The following is an 18086-nucleotide window of genomic DNA, read 5'->3' as shown; positions in this document are numbered from 1 at the left end:
GGATCTTATCCGGACTAGTCTTACACTAAGCTAAGGAAAAGTTGAGCTTAGGAAAAGTTCTCTTTAGCCGAGAGGTATATATTGGTCAAGAGTTATCTACCCTGAGTTTACCAGGGCTCTCACCTTGTGTCTGTCAAGCTTGGCAATGAGGTCCAGGTCTGTTGTGTTGGAGAACCCTCCGTGGACAACCAGCACCTTGTCATCAATAATGGTTGCCAGGGGCAACCAACTGAACAGGTCTTCAAAAAGTCGAAGGATGCTATTGGCATGGACCTGTTACAATTTGAAGTGAAATATGAATCGAATGCAGATTTGTAAAAGGGAGATAACTCTTGTATTCTACTCAAGATCTGTCTCAAAGTCATGATTATAATTTCTCTATACAAGATACATTAATAAAGTTGTTGAAGAAACTGGTCTTGCAGTCTGACCTTAACTGACCTTGTCAACTTTGTAACCTGATCTCAATATAAAAGTTAATAGTTTTGTTTAAGGCTTGAATATCTAGCCTTTGTCGAGTTCATGGGGTGATGAATTGAAATGGTCTTGAGATAAATAATGAACTGCTAATTGAGTTGGTCTTGAGACAAATAAAATTAAATGGGGGGGATTTGGGGTTGGGGTTGAGGAGGGGGGGGGGGGGAAGACTCAGGGGGGTCTCACGTTATCTATATATATCTTTTATATAAAAAAAAGAATAATAATATATCTATATATCTATATATATACAAGATATAGATGAATCTGGAGATTTCCCACTGAAAAACTTTTTTACATACTAAATTTAAAACAGCTTCAGTAATTAAAATCATATAAAAGAAAAATGATAGTAAATATATACATTGCATAATGTACATTTAATACTATATATCAGCAACAACAAAAAATAAAGAAATCAGCCATCAAGCTTAATGAGTTTTGTAACAACAGATATTGATTTGGGGTGTAGATCTCAGGCAATCAATTATAAACAAATTCAATACACTGACTGATTTATTTTTACAGCCAATATAATAAATAGTTTTGAGTAATGACAGAAACAGGTATATGGGTAGAGCATTGTTAACAGGTAATTATCGTTACCTGCGGAAGAACACAGTAAAGGTTAACGAGATAGAGAGCTAATTAATTCAGAGTGCTAGGATTGGAGTCTCCTTGCTAAATACTGTAATTACCGGGGATATTTTTTCCTGACACATATCCACCATCTGACCTTTGGAACCACTTTTGACCAGCTCTGAATTTTCCATAACATACATACTGTAAAATCTATTTCCTTCAATCGCTTCAATTTCCAGTCTCAAGTAAAAGTGTATTGTATTGTTTAGCAACACATCAAAAATTTGAGTCATTTAGAGCCAATAAGTAAAAGTGGGTTTTTTTTAAAGAAATTATGACATGGACCATAATTTTCTAAAATTCATCCATTTTTAAAGATTTTTAAAGATTTCTTGACTTACCAATTTTCTGGAAAGATTTGGTAGAAAAAGAGCCAAATTGATAGCCATATCAGGTATGTAGGATGTATATATTCCAATATCAGGTTAAAATTCGACAAAGCGGCAGTTGTGACATGTACCAGATACTTCTGTATTAAAAGGGGTAGAATTTTTATGTCATCCATACCAGCGTGGCATATAGGTGAAAATTATATGGATGCTTTATAGACTTTTATCTCTCTTTCCCTCTTGGTTTTTTTTTTTTTTCCTCATTTTTTTCAGTTTTTCAGAAAAAAATTGTGGAATCTTTCGCATACAAGCATACACGGTAGCTACACCACTGATCCATACCTACATGTACATGGTACTAATCCTAATATTACTGTACTTACTGAGTATTTCTTGTTGACTTCTTTCACGAAGCCGTACCTGGAATAGAACACACTCAATACCAAGGGTTGTTTGATAATAGGAGATATCTATGAATTAATAGTCTGACAGTTGTCTATACAATATTTGCTGTAATATGTGCCCTTAGAACATTGTCAAAATAGGGAGTGCTAACAACATGATAATAAAATCAGTTATCAATACAATAATGAAAAAATTATGTTATTTGACAGCTAGAAATTGTGAAAAATTGTCTGATTATTGATGACAGCTTTGCACAAATAGTTAAAAATTTAAAAAATGAAACAATTTTGGTTTTAAACCCAATTTCATCGCCAATTACACACTATATTTTGCCTTAAAAATTGTATGGCAAATATGGTACTCACAAAATATATTCAAAATCGGTCCACCTATTTTGCAGGAGTAGCTTTTTTAAAGTCGTACCCCTATTCCATGGACACACCTTTGTAGCCCAGGAGATGTCCTGTTTTTATCTATATTGTATTGATAATTATTGTATTTTAAGATTTAATTACACGAGTAACTTAATACGCCAGGGAGTGCCATATATTGTGTGATTATGTTTCAATGCATATCAACTTTACCAAAACAGCGAATGCTATTAAATATTCTATCGTGTAATACTTTAATGTGTCAATTAACAATTTTAAGTAAGAATCCCCCTAACACCATGGCCTTATCCCCGAATAGGGCCTGATGCAGAAAAAAATTTGAAAAATAGGGTGTGGGGCTTATTCCCGAGTATGGGCTCAAACCTGGTTATATGTGTTTTTTTCATTAACTCCTAGAGTGTTTAATACTGAAGTAATGTTTGAAATGTCATAAAACATATAACATTGAGATGTCTTAATCTAATTATTGCAGGCATTTTACCATCATTTATTGTACATTTGAACTCCTCATACAGACTTTGAACTACCTCATTTTATGCCGTATCCTCAGATAGATAAGCCTAATGATGGAACATGTGACATTTTCACTATGAGCATTGTAACATATACTGTATTTTTCCAGCAAAAAGGCCATACCTGGTAATAAGCATTGGGAAAAAATGATGTTTTTACTATATAATATATACTGTATTTATACAACAATTCGCCCTTGCTTGGAAATAAGCCCACTCATATCACTATATTGCTGTTCAATACAACTACCGACAATTGTTTTATTTTCCAGTACATGACACTCTTGCGTAAGAGCAACAAAGTTGCCATATTGTCCCCCTGGACTTATCACAGGATAATTACGGTACCGCGAATGGAGGAATAATGTTACTGATAACTGTTAAACATACCGTAGGTTCATGATGTGATCCTCATGGTTACCACGGTTGATATACACTTCATTGGGATGCAGCAAAAAACATGTAAAAAGTATCACAGATATCTCAACAGAGTTATTCCCCCTGTCGACGAAGTCTCCATTAAAGACATATGGATTGTCAACTGAAGGCAAACCATTCTGAAATAAATAAATAAAAATAACAGCATGGACCTGAGAGAACACATGCATTCATTTCTACAACAGCTATATATTCATTGGGAATCAATGAATTATGATTTTAATTCAATTTTATTTTAATTCTCAAACCTTAAACACAACCAAGACTTGAATTAAAATTCGAAGTCTGGATATTTGTAGTCAGTTTGAACAGGGTTCTGATTACTAAGGTTTTGAAGTATCTCAGATTAAATCAAGCTATTTATATGGGGGTATGATATGGCTCAAATAATTTAAAGGTTGAAATCAGAATGATGAGGGTACAGATGCGGTTATTTCCGCAGGGATGACATTTTTGCTCATTCGCAGGTCATAGACATGATCACGAAAATTTGATGCAAGATATTGAATTAGAAACTACATCTCTTAACTTCCATTTACAGTAAAAAAGCAAAAAAATATGGGGACATTATCTGTGAAAATAAGATAATATCATATCTTTAGATCACAAAAAAATTGATAAGTTTAAATTTGATTTCCTCATTCTAAGTAAAAATGTTTGTCATAGAGGAGTACGGTTTCTCAAGGCATGTAAATTTTGAATGATAAAATTTTTTATACCTTATGGAAGACCATATAGAGGTCGTCGAGTTTGCCATGAAGGTCACCACACACCGTGATTTGTTTAGAGATGGAAATGGTAGCATGGTTGATGTTGCTTTTCTGCTTGAGTGCTGTTCTTGTGGCATGGAGAAGTTGTAATAAGTATTTGGCATGTAGACACTGAAATATTTAAAGAAATTCAAAGAATGTAAAAAATAATCAAAATACATACCAAGTGCAAAATTCAGGATGGAGTCACCAAACACAACAACCAGGAGGGAGTCACCAAACACAACAACAAGGAGGGAGTCACCAAACACAACAACCAGGAGGGAGTCACCAAACACAACAACCAGGAGGGAGTCACCAAACACAACAACCAGGACAGAGTCACCAAACACAACAATCAGGAGGGAGTCACCAAACACAACAACCAGGAGGGAGTCACCAAACACAACAATCAGGACAGAGTCACCAAACACAACAACCAGGAGGGAGTCACCAAACACAACAACCAGGACAGAGTCACCAAACACAACAACCAGGACAGAGTCACCAAACACAACAACCAGGAGGGAGTCACCAAACACAACAACCAGGAGGGAGTCCCCAAACACAACAATCAGGAGGGAGTCACCAAACACAACAACCAGGACAGAGTCACCAAACACAACAACCAGGAGGGAGTCACCAAACACAACAACCAGGACAGAGTCACCAAACACAACAACCAGGACAGAGTCACCAAACACAACAACCAGGAGGGAGTCACCAAACACAACAACCAGGAGGGAGTCCCCAAACACAACAATCAGGAGGGAGTCACCAAACACAACAACCAGGACGGAGTCACCAAACACAACAACCAGGACAGAGTCACCAAACACAACAACCAGGACAGAGTCACCAAACACAACAACCAGGACAGAGTCACCAAACACAACAACCAGGACAGAGTCACCAAACACAACAATCAGGACAGAGTCACCAAACACAACAACCAGGACAGAGTCACCAAACACAACAACCAGGACAGAGTCACCAAACACAACAACCAGGACGGAGTCCCCAAACACAACAACCAGGACGGAGTCATCAAACACAACAACCAGGACAGAGTCACCAAACACAACAACCAGGAGGGAGTCCCCAAACACAACAATCAGGAGGGAGTCCCCAAACACAACAACCAGGACGGAGTCACCAAACAAAACAACCAGGACGGAGTCACCAAACACAACAACCAGGACAGAGTCACCAAACACAACAATCAGGAGGGAGTCACCAAACACAACAACCAGGAGGGAGTCACCAAACACAACAACCAGGACGGAGTCACCAAACACAACAACCAGGACAGAGTCACCAAACACAACAACCAGGACAGAGTCACCAAACACAACAATCAGGAGGGAGTCACCAAACACAACAACCAGGAGGGAGTCACCAAACACAACAACCAGGAGGGAGTCACCAAACACAACAACCAGGACGGAGTCACCAAACACAACAACCAGGACAGAGTCACCAAACACAACAACCAGGACAGAGTCACCAAACACAACAATCAGGAGGGAGTCACCAAACACAACAACCAGGACGGAGTCACCAAACACAACAACCAGGACAGAGTCACCAAACACAACAATCAGGAGGGAGTCATCAAACACAACAATCTGGAGGGAGTCACCAAACACAACCATCAGGAGGGAGTCACCAAACACAACAACCAGGACAGAGTCACCAAACACAACAACCAGGACAGAGTCACCAAACACAACAATATGGAGGGAGTCACCAAACACAACAACCAGGAGGGAGACACCAAACACAACAATCAGGAGGGAGTCACCAAACACAACAATCAGGAGGGAGTCACCAAACACAACAACCAGGACAGAGTCACCAAACACAACAATCAGGAGGGAGTCACCAAACACAACAACCAGGAGGGAGTCACCAAACACAACAATCAGGAGGGAGTCACCAAACACAACAACCAGGACAGAGTCACCAAACACAACAACCAGGAGGGAGTCACCAAACACAACAACCAGGAGGGAGTCCCCAAACACAACAATCAGGAGGGAGTCACCAAACACAACAACCAGGACGGAGTCACCAAACACAACAACCAGGACAGAGTCACCAAACACAACAACCAGGACAGAGTCACCAAACACAACAACCAGGACAGAGTCACCAAACACAACAACCAGGACAGAGTCACCAAACACAACAATCAGGACAGAGTCACCAAACACAACAACCAGGACAGAGTCACCAAACACAACAACCAGGACAGAGTCACCAAACACAACAACCAGGACGGAGTCCCCAAACACAACAACCAGGACGGAGTCATCAAACACAACAACCAGGACAGAGTCACCAAACACAACAACCAGGAGGGAGTCCCCAAACACAACAATCAGGAGGGAGTCACCAAACACAACAACCAGGACGGAGTCACCAAACACAACAACCAGGACAGAGTCACCAAACACAACAACCAGGACAGAGTCACCAAACACAACAATCAGGAGGGAGTCACCAAACACAACAACCAGGACGGAGTCACCAAACACAACAACCAGGACAGAGTCACCAAACACAACAATCAGGAGGGAGTCATCAAACACAACAATCTGGAGGGAGTCACCAAACACAACCATCAGGAGGGAGTCACCAAACACAACAACCAGGACAGAGTCACCAAACACAACAACCAGGACAGAGTCACCAAACACAACAATATGGAGGGAGTCACCAAACACAACAACCAGGAGGGAGACACCAAACACAACAATCAGGAGGGAGTCACCAAACACAACAATCAGGAGGGAGTCACCAAACACAACAACCAGGACAGAGTCACCAAACACAACAACCAGGACAGAGTCACCAAACACAACAATATGGAGGGAGTCATCCAACACAGTATTAAGGAGGGAGTCACCAAACACAGTGTTAAGGAGGGAGTCACCAAACACAGCATTAAGGAGGTCACATAAAACATACAGAAATGCACCATGTAGTGTTGTCTTGTCTAATGTGAATTGAAATGCTGTCTATGATAGACATTAAAATCTGTATCAGCAAAGAACCTCTATCTGTAAACGGTATGCTGCTTTAGTCATGTAAACTCTGGCTTCTAGCTCTGATACAATAATCTCATTGTTTCAATGTTGAACACGAAATGTTTTTTTACTGAAATTGGAATCAAGATAAATGAACAATTTTGATACTTTTGTTGGGGTTCCATACCTTCAAGTCTGAGACACAGGGATTTGACACATTCCTATGTGCCAGGATGAAATATTTAACCCAAGGGGGGTCATCCCTTGGGTTAGATATTTCATTTTGGACCACAGGAACATGTCAAGTCGCTGTGGTCAAAGATGAAGCTCAGAATCAGTAATCTCTACACACATGACCTTTGAACCGTTCTGTACAGCTGCAATAAATGGATTCTTATTTATTTGATAGATGTGTATTTGGATGAATCTAAACTGCATTGCATTTGACCTTTAATCTAAAGGTTGACTGGATGTAGATTCTTACTAATTAGATCTCAACTGATGAATATAGAATGTATGAACTTTGACCTTAGATTGATGACCGTAAGCTGAACCTCTCAATGGGGACCGTCACCAACAAAAGCATTATTTTTAGATTGAATATCTAAATGCTGCATTACATAACCGAAATAATTTGTCACATGGCAATACATCCATCCCGATTTATAATGGAGAAATTACCCATACCTGGTAGAAAATCATCTTTCCTAGACCTTAATACAGATGACCATTCGGTTTGGTTTGTTTTTGTTTAACGTCCTATTAACAGCCAGGGTCATTTAAAGAAGTGCCAGGTTTTGGAGGTGGAGGAAAGCCAGAGTACCCGAAGAAAAACCACTGGCCTACGGTCAGTACCTGGCGACTGCCCCACGTAGGTTTTGAACTCGCAGCGCAGAGGTGGAGGGCTAGCGATAAAGTGTCGGGACACCTTAACCACTCGGCCACCGCGGCCCCCTACAGATGACCAACTGAGATGCTTGGTAGCCGAGAAGCTCAGCAATGTTATATATTTTGATATAACTCTTTAAACTTTATTAACAAAGACCAATCACTTCCATCGTTGAAGAAAAGACTCAAGTATTGTGACAATTTTGACATTATGTAGTGAGCGAAAGCCTTCATCTACATGTAAGAGACAATTAGTGCCATCAAATGGCTGGGGTTGAGATAAGAGGCCATTTTATCCCAGTCAAAGGTTCCCGGCGGAGCAGGAGTCCGTACGGTGAATCTCTGTGTATCTAGACATACCTTTAGGCTACGAGCGAGTGTTCATCAACAAACGCATGCTCATAAAGCTTTGTACGTAGTTATCATGGATCCCTCGGTGTACAAATCATCAGTAACTCGTATCTATTAAACAAATATTCTCTTTGAAAACCTTCTCATGTTCTACAAAGCAGCATTCAATAGTTTGAAGACTTTGAAAAAAAATCTATAATTTCAAAGGCATATATCCTGTATCTTGTTGTGAATGGTTCAGATACAATGGCAGTCTGATTCTATCAAGCTTGTTGGTATACTACAAGAGAAGAAACACAGACAGCATTTTTAAAACATTCCTCTAAAATCCAGCTCACTCAAAACTACAGAAGATTTGGTGACCTTCTAATTTGGTCTTTTTGACAGACTTGCTTGCAGGGTAAATCGTCCCTTGAACAGCCAGGGTCATTTTGAGGTGAGGTCTTCTTGTAGTAGTTGATGACAGCCTCACTGAACAACATACGGGAGGCCTGTCATATACCATCCAGAGCAATTAGGGTAAAGTGCCCACGGACACAAACACAACAGCACAGACCAACCCATTTCTCAACTTCCTGAGAACCACAAACCGACATGGTAAGGGAGCGTCGAACCACACACCTCGGATCTTCACCTAAGGTAACGTGGCCGTCGCTCTAACTGACTTAGCTATCACGGCCCCCTTTTTAACAGAAGTCATCGGAGGTGATTAAAAAATTGTTACTGCAAATGTTCATATTTTTGTGATAATCTTATTTTGACACTTTTCATGTGGAAAGCCTCCACTAAAGTACAGCTGCAATGAAATTTTAAGTTTCTACTGGGCTTTTTTATATGTACTGTTTTCGATGGCAGGTACACTAATTCATCGCTGCTTTATTTGGCTTAAATGAAGTTTGCATCCAAAAGAAATTTTATTGTGCTACGCCTTGTTGATGTTAATTACATTTATACTGTGGGTGTTGTTTAATGTATTTTCGAGTGCAGCAGTGATATACAATCCTATCATATTAAAAAAAAGACTTTTAAAAAAGTCAGGGTGGTGAATTAGTACAACCTGTTATCAAAGATATACACGAGGCTAATTAAGTGTGTAGTTATGATAGTGTTAACAGGGACACCAAGACACCTGTCACTAACCAGGTAAGATGCAAATCTGTTTTCTCTGATGATTACTTCAGGTTTCAATATCACACCTGAGCCAACAGGTAAGATGCTCTGATTGAAGCCAATTGCTTTTATACCATATGCAGATTTCATATTATGTCTATAATGGAAGAAAAATTGATACATGTAGTATATATCCTACATTAAAAAAAAGAAGAAGTTCTGGAGTCAGCACAAAAGTGCGGGTTTGGGGGGGGGGGGGGGGGGGGGGGGGTATTAAGGGAGATTTTATTTGTGGTAAAATACAGTGTAAGCTTAATAAGACAATACAAGTTTGTGGACCTTTTTAGGGAATTATTATATTTTTTGCTACAAAGTATATACAAACAGCTCCCTCAGGATAAAGACGCACAAAAGCATGTTAACAGCTGTGGAAATCATGGAATATTACAAAAAAAGAGAAAAAACTTTGAGGAGAACAATTTTGCTATACAGTTATTCTAAATGCTGCTATTGTCAAACAAACTGGAACTCTTCTTCAGTGAAGGTACAGTACAGAATGGTAGGACTCTTCTTTAAACAATATGTTGTTCACATGTGAATATCCTATATGCCTTAACAAGAACTTGCTAAAATATACATTTTTATAACTATGCTTGGAAAGTTTTTTAAATCATAGTTTTTTTTTTTCTGGAAATATATGAATATTACAAAAATAACATGATGATGATGATGATGATGATGATGATGACTATAGATATGTATCTACCATGTTACTCCTACAATAAGTCATGCATGGTGACGAGTCCAACAATATATCAGTCAATATTGCTACTTATTTCAACTTTAATTTTTTCATCCATTAAACCCTCATGAAAAATAAACTCAAACAAAATAAAAATAAAACTGAAATTTTACTCCTTGAAGAACTTCTATGTACCAAGCCCTACTGAAATTGAGGAGTTCCTATTTCCTTACACAGACATTACTTTGAATCCACAATTTACATACAAATGAGAGCATTGAGGTCAGTAACGTTATACCAGTACTTTGAATCTAGTTAGAGGATTTTCTGATTTAGATGTTTAAGCCTGGTCTTATACATTTTGGATATTATGGTGCTGCTCTGGCTAAACTCATGTCGTAGCTGACAATCTGCACACTGATCAATCGTCTTGCCCTTTGGTTTGACAAATATTTGTGATCAAGCACATACATTTGTAGTTAATGTAGATTGTTTCTTAATCCGATGCTGTGATGTGCCAGCAGACCTCGGCCATTAATATGATCCCTAACCCAGTCTATCTGTCATTAACCCCGTGTAGTAGTGACTGGTCCTCTTTCCCCTTTTAGTGTTTTCACCACGCTGTAGACCCAACTTTTACTTTCGAGTATTGTCTCAATGTTTTGTATATACATGTACATATACTGTAGCATAAATCCTTTATTAAACTTATCAAAAATGCATATATAGGCACTGGTAATTATTTATCCATCTTTAGATAAAGCAGAAAATATGTTTTAAAGAATTTGCTCCATCATAGAAAAAAACAGCAACATTTTTTTGTAGATGCTCATATTTTTGTGGTTCATTAAAACCTTGGTGTATTATCACATTTTAGCAGAGAATTCAGGTACATCCACAACACATTGTAATACAAAATAAAATAACAAAACTTTGACTATAGCACCACCATAACTTTATACAATGTTTTCATTGTAAAAATCACTAGCATAGGAATACAAAATATGCAAAACTTTGAACATTTGCTCTAATTTATGCAAATACAATGTATAAATTGGTTACTTTGCCAATGATGTATACTTGAAAACTTGAAGATTTTAAATGATTGGGCTAAGAAAAGCCAAACGATAGACACTGGGTCATTAGAGTTATGGCCCCTGTGATCCTCTTCAAAATGAACAGAAGTAGCAGTGATGTCTCAATATAGATCTGCCTCCTGACAGCAGAAATTTAATAATAATGAAAAAAGGAATATAATTCATTCAAAGACTCTTTTAAATCTGTGATAAATATTTGATTTTTAGTTCCCTTCAAACAGAAAAACATACAAAAAACAAACATATTTTTTTAGTGTAATATAGTGAGTAATTATTGACTTTCTCTAAGTTAACTTATAATAAAGAGGATTTAAAGCTTCACAACACAACTGAAAATGCTAGAAGGAAGCATTTGAAGAAATAAGCTGTTTCAATCATGACTGATATTGACTTAGTGCGAAAACACGAACACTTCTTTGTCTGTATAATGTCACTACATACAGCAAGCTTTCCTGGATCAAACCCTGTCTCCATTTACAATGCAATTTCTCAGAATGATGAAGAAAGGATCAAGTCAGGAAAATGCATTGATTTATCCCTTCTCAATCAAACACTTGTGACATTCCAGCAATTATTCTCGAAAGGTCACATGTTCGGAACTGTGCAAGACAACTAGTCACGGCCCCTCAGCCCCTGGCCACCTGCATGTACATCACCAAATTGGATCATATTGATTGGAATTTGTGTCTGAGAACATGAAAATCTCCCACATTTACTTATTTTACTGAATGGTAATAAGAATCCAACAATTTCTTTTTCTGTTATTTGTAAATTGAGAAGCCACAGTTACTCGGGTTTTTTTCAGAGTCATGTTGCCGCCATGGTTAAATCAAACCATCTGTATCATCAACAGAAGCATGTGTAGAAGTCCATTACATTTGATACGATCCAAATTCTGCCCATGTGCTGATTTCTTTCAGCAGTCAGAAAATAACTAGTTTATTCCGCTAAATGATTTTTGTCTGATTGAGCTACACTGGCTAGAGGGTATTTTGAGACAAAAACTTAAAAGGCGTTCTAATATACCTACCAAAAAGGTCAAACCTGGGAATGTCTTCTTTCAAATCTGTAGAATTTTGGTTTGATATTCAAATCCATTTTGTTTATTTATTTATTATTATTAATTTTTTTTTTTTAACTTTTTTTTTGTGTGTAATTATCCTTTTTCAACATCATAGAACAGTTTATATTTTTCAGCACAGATTTGATAAGTGGAAATAAAAGATTCCATATTTTCAAATCTGCAGATTGAGACCAAATTTTGATATTGTCAAATTTATTGAATCGAAACTAGTTACTCCAATCCAAAACAGGAGACCTGGCTAGAACTTCTAAGTTATAGTTACAAAAATTGATTAGTATTCAAATTTTCTTGCTTTTCTGTAAAAACAATTAATTTTGTCTACGCTTTTTTTCACCAGTTAAATGACAAAAGAATTAATGTTTCTGATTATGTGACATGCTTTCAAGCAATAATTTTCTGTGATCTAAGAGAATTTGTTTTTCATGGATTTTGCCAACCTTTATATAAATCATGATCGTAATCGCTCCTACCTTCGTGTCTGTCCTGTTTATTACGACACATTGAAGTAGTAAACTAGAACCTTACCTTAGATCTGTTGTTTAGTTATCTTGTATTTCTATCTTTAAGACAGAAACAATTTCACTACAGTACCATCATGATATCAAATTCAAGGATAAATGCTACTTTTTATGACAAAAGAGTTACTCACTCTGAAACTAAATAGAAAAGTTATTACAAGCACTTATGATAGCCCTGATATTTAAAACAAAAGGAAATCAAAGCAGAATACAATTTCAAATGAAATTTTGAAGAGGAAAAAATAAAAATGCATATTGTTAACAAAGGGAGATAATTCAGGAACATGTAGTTTCTAGTCAATAAATGTAATTCTAGAAGGGTTGTAAGTTGCATACACATGCTTTTGTATAAAATCTAGACTAATTCAGCTTCTTTATAAATGATGTTAATTCATATTCACAATTTTTTTTCTCTCTAAAAATGAAAACAAATATGATTTTCAATGTTTCATGTATTTTTGAGTATGTGGCTGATTTATATACAGGTAAAAACAAAATACAACAGCAACAAAGTATTTAAAATTTGATTTGCTTAACCCAACACCTTATGAATAGCAAACCCTGAGTCATTGGATGAAATGTTGATAGCAGGCTTGCCTTCACCAAATGAACCCGTTTGACTCCCTGATTGGACATGAAAAGGTATACATGCGTGTATATATGGGTCACCTGCCCGACCACATGGGTCTATGGGTTACCACCGCTTTCCTCACACAGTAATACACCATGACAAAGTATCCAGTACAGCAGAGATTATATGGAAAAGCATAAATCTGTTCTTATAATTTTTAAATATCAAACCTTCCAGTAAGTTAGTTGTCATGTCACACTAATGGTAGAAGATGGCATCGCTGTAATACCTGTACCAAGATTTGTCATTAGTCTGCTGATGCTGACAAAACCTACAGGCTACAGAATGAGGCAGTTTCCCCATCAGAACTGATAAGTGTCCTATCTGTTATAAACACCACTTATCTATTTTTTTCTTATCTGAGTGTCAATATCCTAACTTACTGCATTCATAGCCCAATAACCCCATGTCTGGTAATAAGCCCATCCATGTATATTACAGCTCAGTGAAATGCTAACAAATGCCATTTCATTTCCCTGCAATACTGTCCACTTTAAACAGTCAAACTTTCTGTTTTAGCCCTTGGGGATAATTAAAGAATAAATAGTACTGACATTTATTGGGGCGAGAATTTCGAGAATTTTGAAATGTTGTTCAGTCATTTCCCCTGTGTATTGATTAAATTGATCGGTATTTGGTCAGCTAGGTCTAACTATCCCTATTCCGATTCTCACGGGTTTTTTTTGTATTTTGATAGACATATTGGGATGTAAAGGTAGAATTAACACTACCACTCTTAGCTACTAAAATGATCTTTACCTTTTTTGATTTAAAAGACTACATAACGTCACTGTTCCATTTTTAGTAAGAATTTCATATTTTGATAGCCACAACAGGACATTCAGATGGAGGTGTTTACTTTAAAACTGCAAATACTTATTTTTTTTCACTTTCTTAATTCTATGAGATCCTAAGTCTAGTTAGGATCTCATAGAATTAAGAAAGTTAAAACCAAAAAAATAAGTATTTGGAGTTTTCGAGTGGTTAAGGTGTCCCGACACTTTATCACTAGCCCTCCACCTCTGGGTTCCGAGTTCGAAACCTTCGTGGGGCAGTTGCCAGGTACTGATTGTAGGCCGGTGGTTTTGCTCTGGGTACTCCGTCTTTCTTCCACCTTCAAACCTGGTACGTCCTTAAATGACCCTAGCTGTTAATAGGGCGTTAAACAAAATAAATCAAACCAAACTAAGTCTAGTTGTCATTATTCATATAAGTATTTTGAGAGACACATTGGGACATGTTGAAGTAACACTACCACTTGAGGTGTTTTAGAAGATGTTTACCTTTTTCGTTTTGAAAGACTGTATGAGATCCTGGAGTTGTGATTGGTTTAAAGGAAATGTCAGGTGGATGCCGCTGTAGTGAGACCCAACCTCAATATCATTAGGATTGCTCAGGAGGAGGAGACCCGCATCTTCTGCTTCTAAGGTTCTAACATCTGAAAAAACAGGAGAACACAGACATGTTACAAATCTACAAAAATATAGATATATAACAAACATTTCATTTCCTACAGATGTACATGGCTGAATAAAACCAGCTGTTTCATATTGTTCAGGCGTAAACTTGCTTTCTCCGCCTTTCTCACTAACACTCGTTGTTTTGTTACAAAACATCTAGACCTCCTCCCCAATTGCCCTTTTATATTTGCAATCTGGAATATCTACGACATTTAACCTCAGGTAAGCCTCTCCCTTAGTGAAAAGTTTATAGTATTAAAGTTTGGGGAGGGCTTATTTTGAATCACTTTTGGCTTACAATTGATACAAGATAACGGTCACCTGAGTTTTGAAATTTCTAGATTAATTTCATTTAGCCTTTTTGGCCCCGCCCATAATCCCAGGTGGTCAGTCAGGGCCAACATGTGAATACCATCAAGCTGTCATCCCATGCTGATAAATTTAACAAAGTTAGAATAAATTCCAATAGAAATCAGACAAATGATAGTCAGAATTGTGATTTCCCTATGCAAACTATAGTAAAATTTTACCCGCTCCCCAGGGGCAAACATGACACCCCAGGGTTATGGAATTCACAATTATTCAAGGTTATTTGTGAGCAGGGGCTTGCTTGTGGGCAGAAGGCTATTTGCAGATCCTGGAACTAGAATTTTTCCCATCAACAAGATACGGATGTTGCAATTTATCCAGCAAATTACGTTTTTAACAATTTTGTCGATCAACAATTTGTATTTACAAACCAATATATTGTCTCCATAGCCACCAGACAAGATTCCTATGTTCATATATATACCGATGTTTGTTGCTGCTGCCTTCTAAACGAAAAACCAGTTACTACACATAGATTTCTTGTCATTGTAATGACTGTAATTTAAATCATCCTTCCATACAATGTACAAATGTATTACATTTCGACTGGAGGTCTACTAGCCGGAAATTGACTTTGAAGTCCTGTTTTCTGCTGAGAGATTTGGCACAGACTGCTCCTCCTATTAGTTAAACCTGTGTATTAAGGACTCACACAACTAAATTAGCCAATCAGCTGGTGTTTCACCTGAACCAAGTCCCTAAGGAAAATGTGTTTCTTAGGTTTGTAGCTGTTTTCCTGAGTAAATAACATATGAAATGGGTACTTTCTATATACGAGAATAAAGTGTAGGGTCTTGAGGTTTGGAAAATCAAAAATATACACTCCTACTGAATTCTACCTAGGATTCGAGGTGTAAAAAGGCGGGAATTCCCCAGGTGGGTGTACCCCAGTGTACTGTTAATGTCAGGGTTACTGTCTTTCGAGTACCCGTGTGCTCTAATATGCCATTAAACCTATACAATAACAACATTTATCCAATAGAAAAAATTTCAAACTTTAATTTGATATAAGTTTCACATCATTTGAACTTCAAACGAGCGAACAAAGGGATGAGGTCACTAGTAATAACATATAGTAAATTATTTAGTTGTGCGAGTCCTTAAGACTGCTCAATATACCCACCAAAAGTGGTCTCTTTAGACAGGTGGCCTCTATAAAAGAACAAGAACAACAAAAATATGCTTTGTCTATCTATAATATTATTTAAATTTTCCATTGTTTTAATTTTTTTTCTACATCAAAGTAAATTTATTTTCCGAATGGATCCCATTCAGTATTTGTATTTCACTGAATGAGGGACTCTGTACAATCCGTATCTTGTCACATGTCCAAAGTATGGTGGTCATTTCGCTGAAATGTCCTTCCAGCTGATTAAATGCTTGCAATTGGTGGTCAAAGTCTTGAACTAAATGTGATGTCACTTTATGATTGTTGCTCTGTAGCACTTAATAGCTGTAGGATTTTGGACACATTACCATCTTTCTATGTTAAATATTAGAAAAATGGAACTTTCATTAAGAAAACATCCTGTCTCCCTTGAAATCCATTCAAGCAAAGAGATTATGATCTTCTTGAAAACGCCATGAAATAAGAGAAAACACTGTCAATTTGAATTTGTTCCATAATGTATTGTGAGGAATGAGTCAGCATGGCTTGAACATGGTGTTAAATAATCACTACGGGGGTTGGAGACACAACGTCCCTATAAGTGTAGTTTGGTACTACTACTAGTATTCCTGATGAAACAGCTGTGGATCCTAAAGGATACTAAGGTCTCACACAAAAATCCAGGTAATGACGTAAAGAGGAGTGAGTTCAACTCAGAGTTTCATCCAGAAATTTATTCCTTGAGTTGTTTAATGTGTAACATGTAAACAACTGAAGGAATAAATTTCTGGACGAAACTCGCGATCCGTGTTGGACTCGCTCCTCTTTACGTCATGGTGTTAAATAGTCTCTGTCACTCACTGAGCATGCTTGTTTGGCCAAGTTTATAGAGCTATGAATTGTCATGTTGGAGATTCCAGGGTCTGATTCCTGTCCAGGTGATCGTAAGCAATGTGTTTTCCCTGGTCTTTCAAACCATGCTAAAGATATGCCAGGGGTTGTAGTATAGTCTAATTTAGATTTGAGGAATTTCAAGAAAAACATGCAGGGAGTTGTGTAAAAGGACCAGGTCAGTATGGCTTGGAGTCACTCAGCTGATGGAACATACTTCTTTGGCTATGGAGAGGTACAGCCAGGTTGATTATGGAAGGTTCTCATAAGGTGTTATATGAAAGCATCCAAGGGTGTCCGAAGGTCAGTACTAGCAGATCCAATATGGTGGCATCAACAGCACACATCAGAGAAGCATGAAATGGGGAGTCAAAACTACTGCATACTTGCCAACTTTTTAAAATTCTCATGGGGGAGAAAGTGCTAGTTACTAGAAGTGTGTCAAACTGTTAGGCAATCATTTTCATCTAAATTAGCAGAGTGGTATACTTTCTTGTTGCTGATTTGGATTCTCAGAGAGTAATTTAGCCTTTTAGCTCATAATTTACAGTATTATCTAATCCTTCAGACTCTCAGGGAGTAATATGTTCTTATGGCATATCCTTCAGACTCTTAGAGAGTAATAAAACCCTCTAGCTTGTCTATCAGACTCTCATAGAAGAATAAAAACCTTCTAGCTTGTCTGTCAGAAACTCTTTCCAGACAAGGGTTGAAGACTTTTCATATCAAAGGAAGAGACAGAGATTCCAAAGTTAGTTGCCTCTTACTGATCATGCAATGGGGACATCGGGATGTACAATTCTTCTACCCTGCATATAGGGATGATGGTCTGAATAAACCCAAAGTCCAAGAGAGAGATGA

At 37.5% G+C, this 18086-nt stretch overlaps 1 protein-coding gene across 1 annotated transcript in view; it reads right to left on the bottom strand.

Moving 5' to 3' along the window:
• The window catches only part of LOC117329624 (serine/threonine-protein phosphatase with EF-hands 2-like), a 92425-nt gene that overhangs the window by 13517 nt on the left and 60822 nt on the right, over positions 1–18086 (bottom strand). Inside the window, exons 5-9 of the mRNA XM_033887648.1 lie at positions 14681–14835; positions 3915–4076; positions 3148–3314; positions 1832–1868; positions 124–273 (exon numbers count right to left, since the gene is read on the bottom strand). Of these exons, the coding sequence (XP_033743539.1) occupies positions 124–273; positions 1832–1868; positions 3148–3314; positions 3915–4076; positions 14681–14835 (671 nt within the window). The remainder of the gene's footprint in view (positions 1–123; positions 274–1831; positions 1869–3147; positions 3315–3914; positions 4077–14680; positions 14836–18086) is intronic.

Source organism: Pecten maximus, chromosome 6, assembly GCF_902652985.1.
Source record: "Pecten maximus chromosome 6, xPecMax1.1, whole genome shotgun sequence".
NCBI lineage: Eukaryota > Metazoa > Mollusca > Bivalvia > Pectinida > Pectinidae > Pecten > Pecten maximus.
Note: the sequence above shows the minus strand (reverse complement) of the source record. Positions and strands in the feature narration are given on the sequence as shown.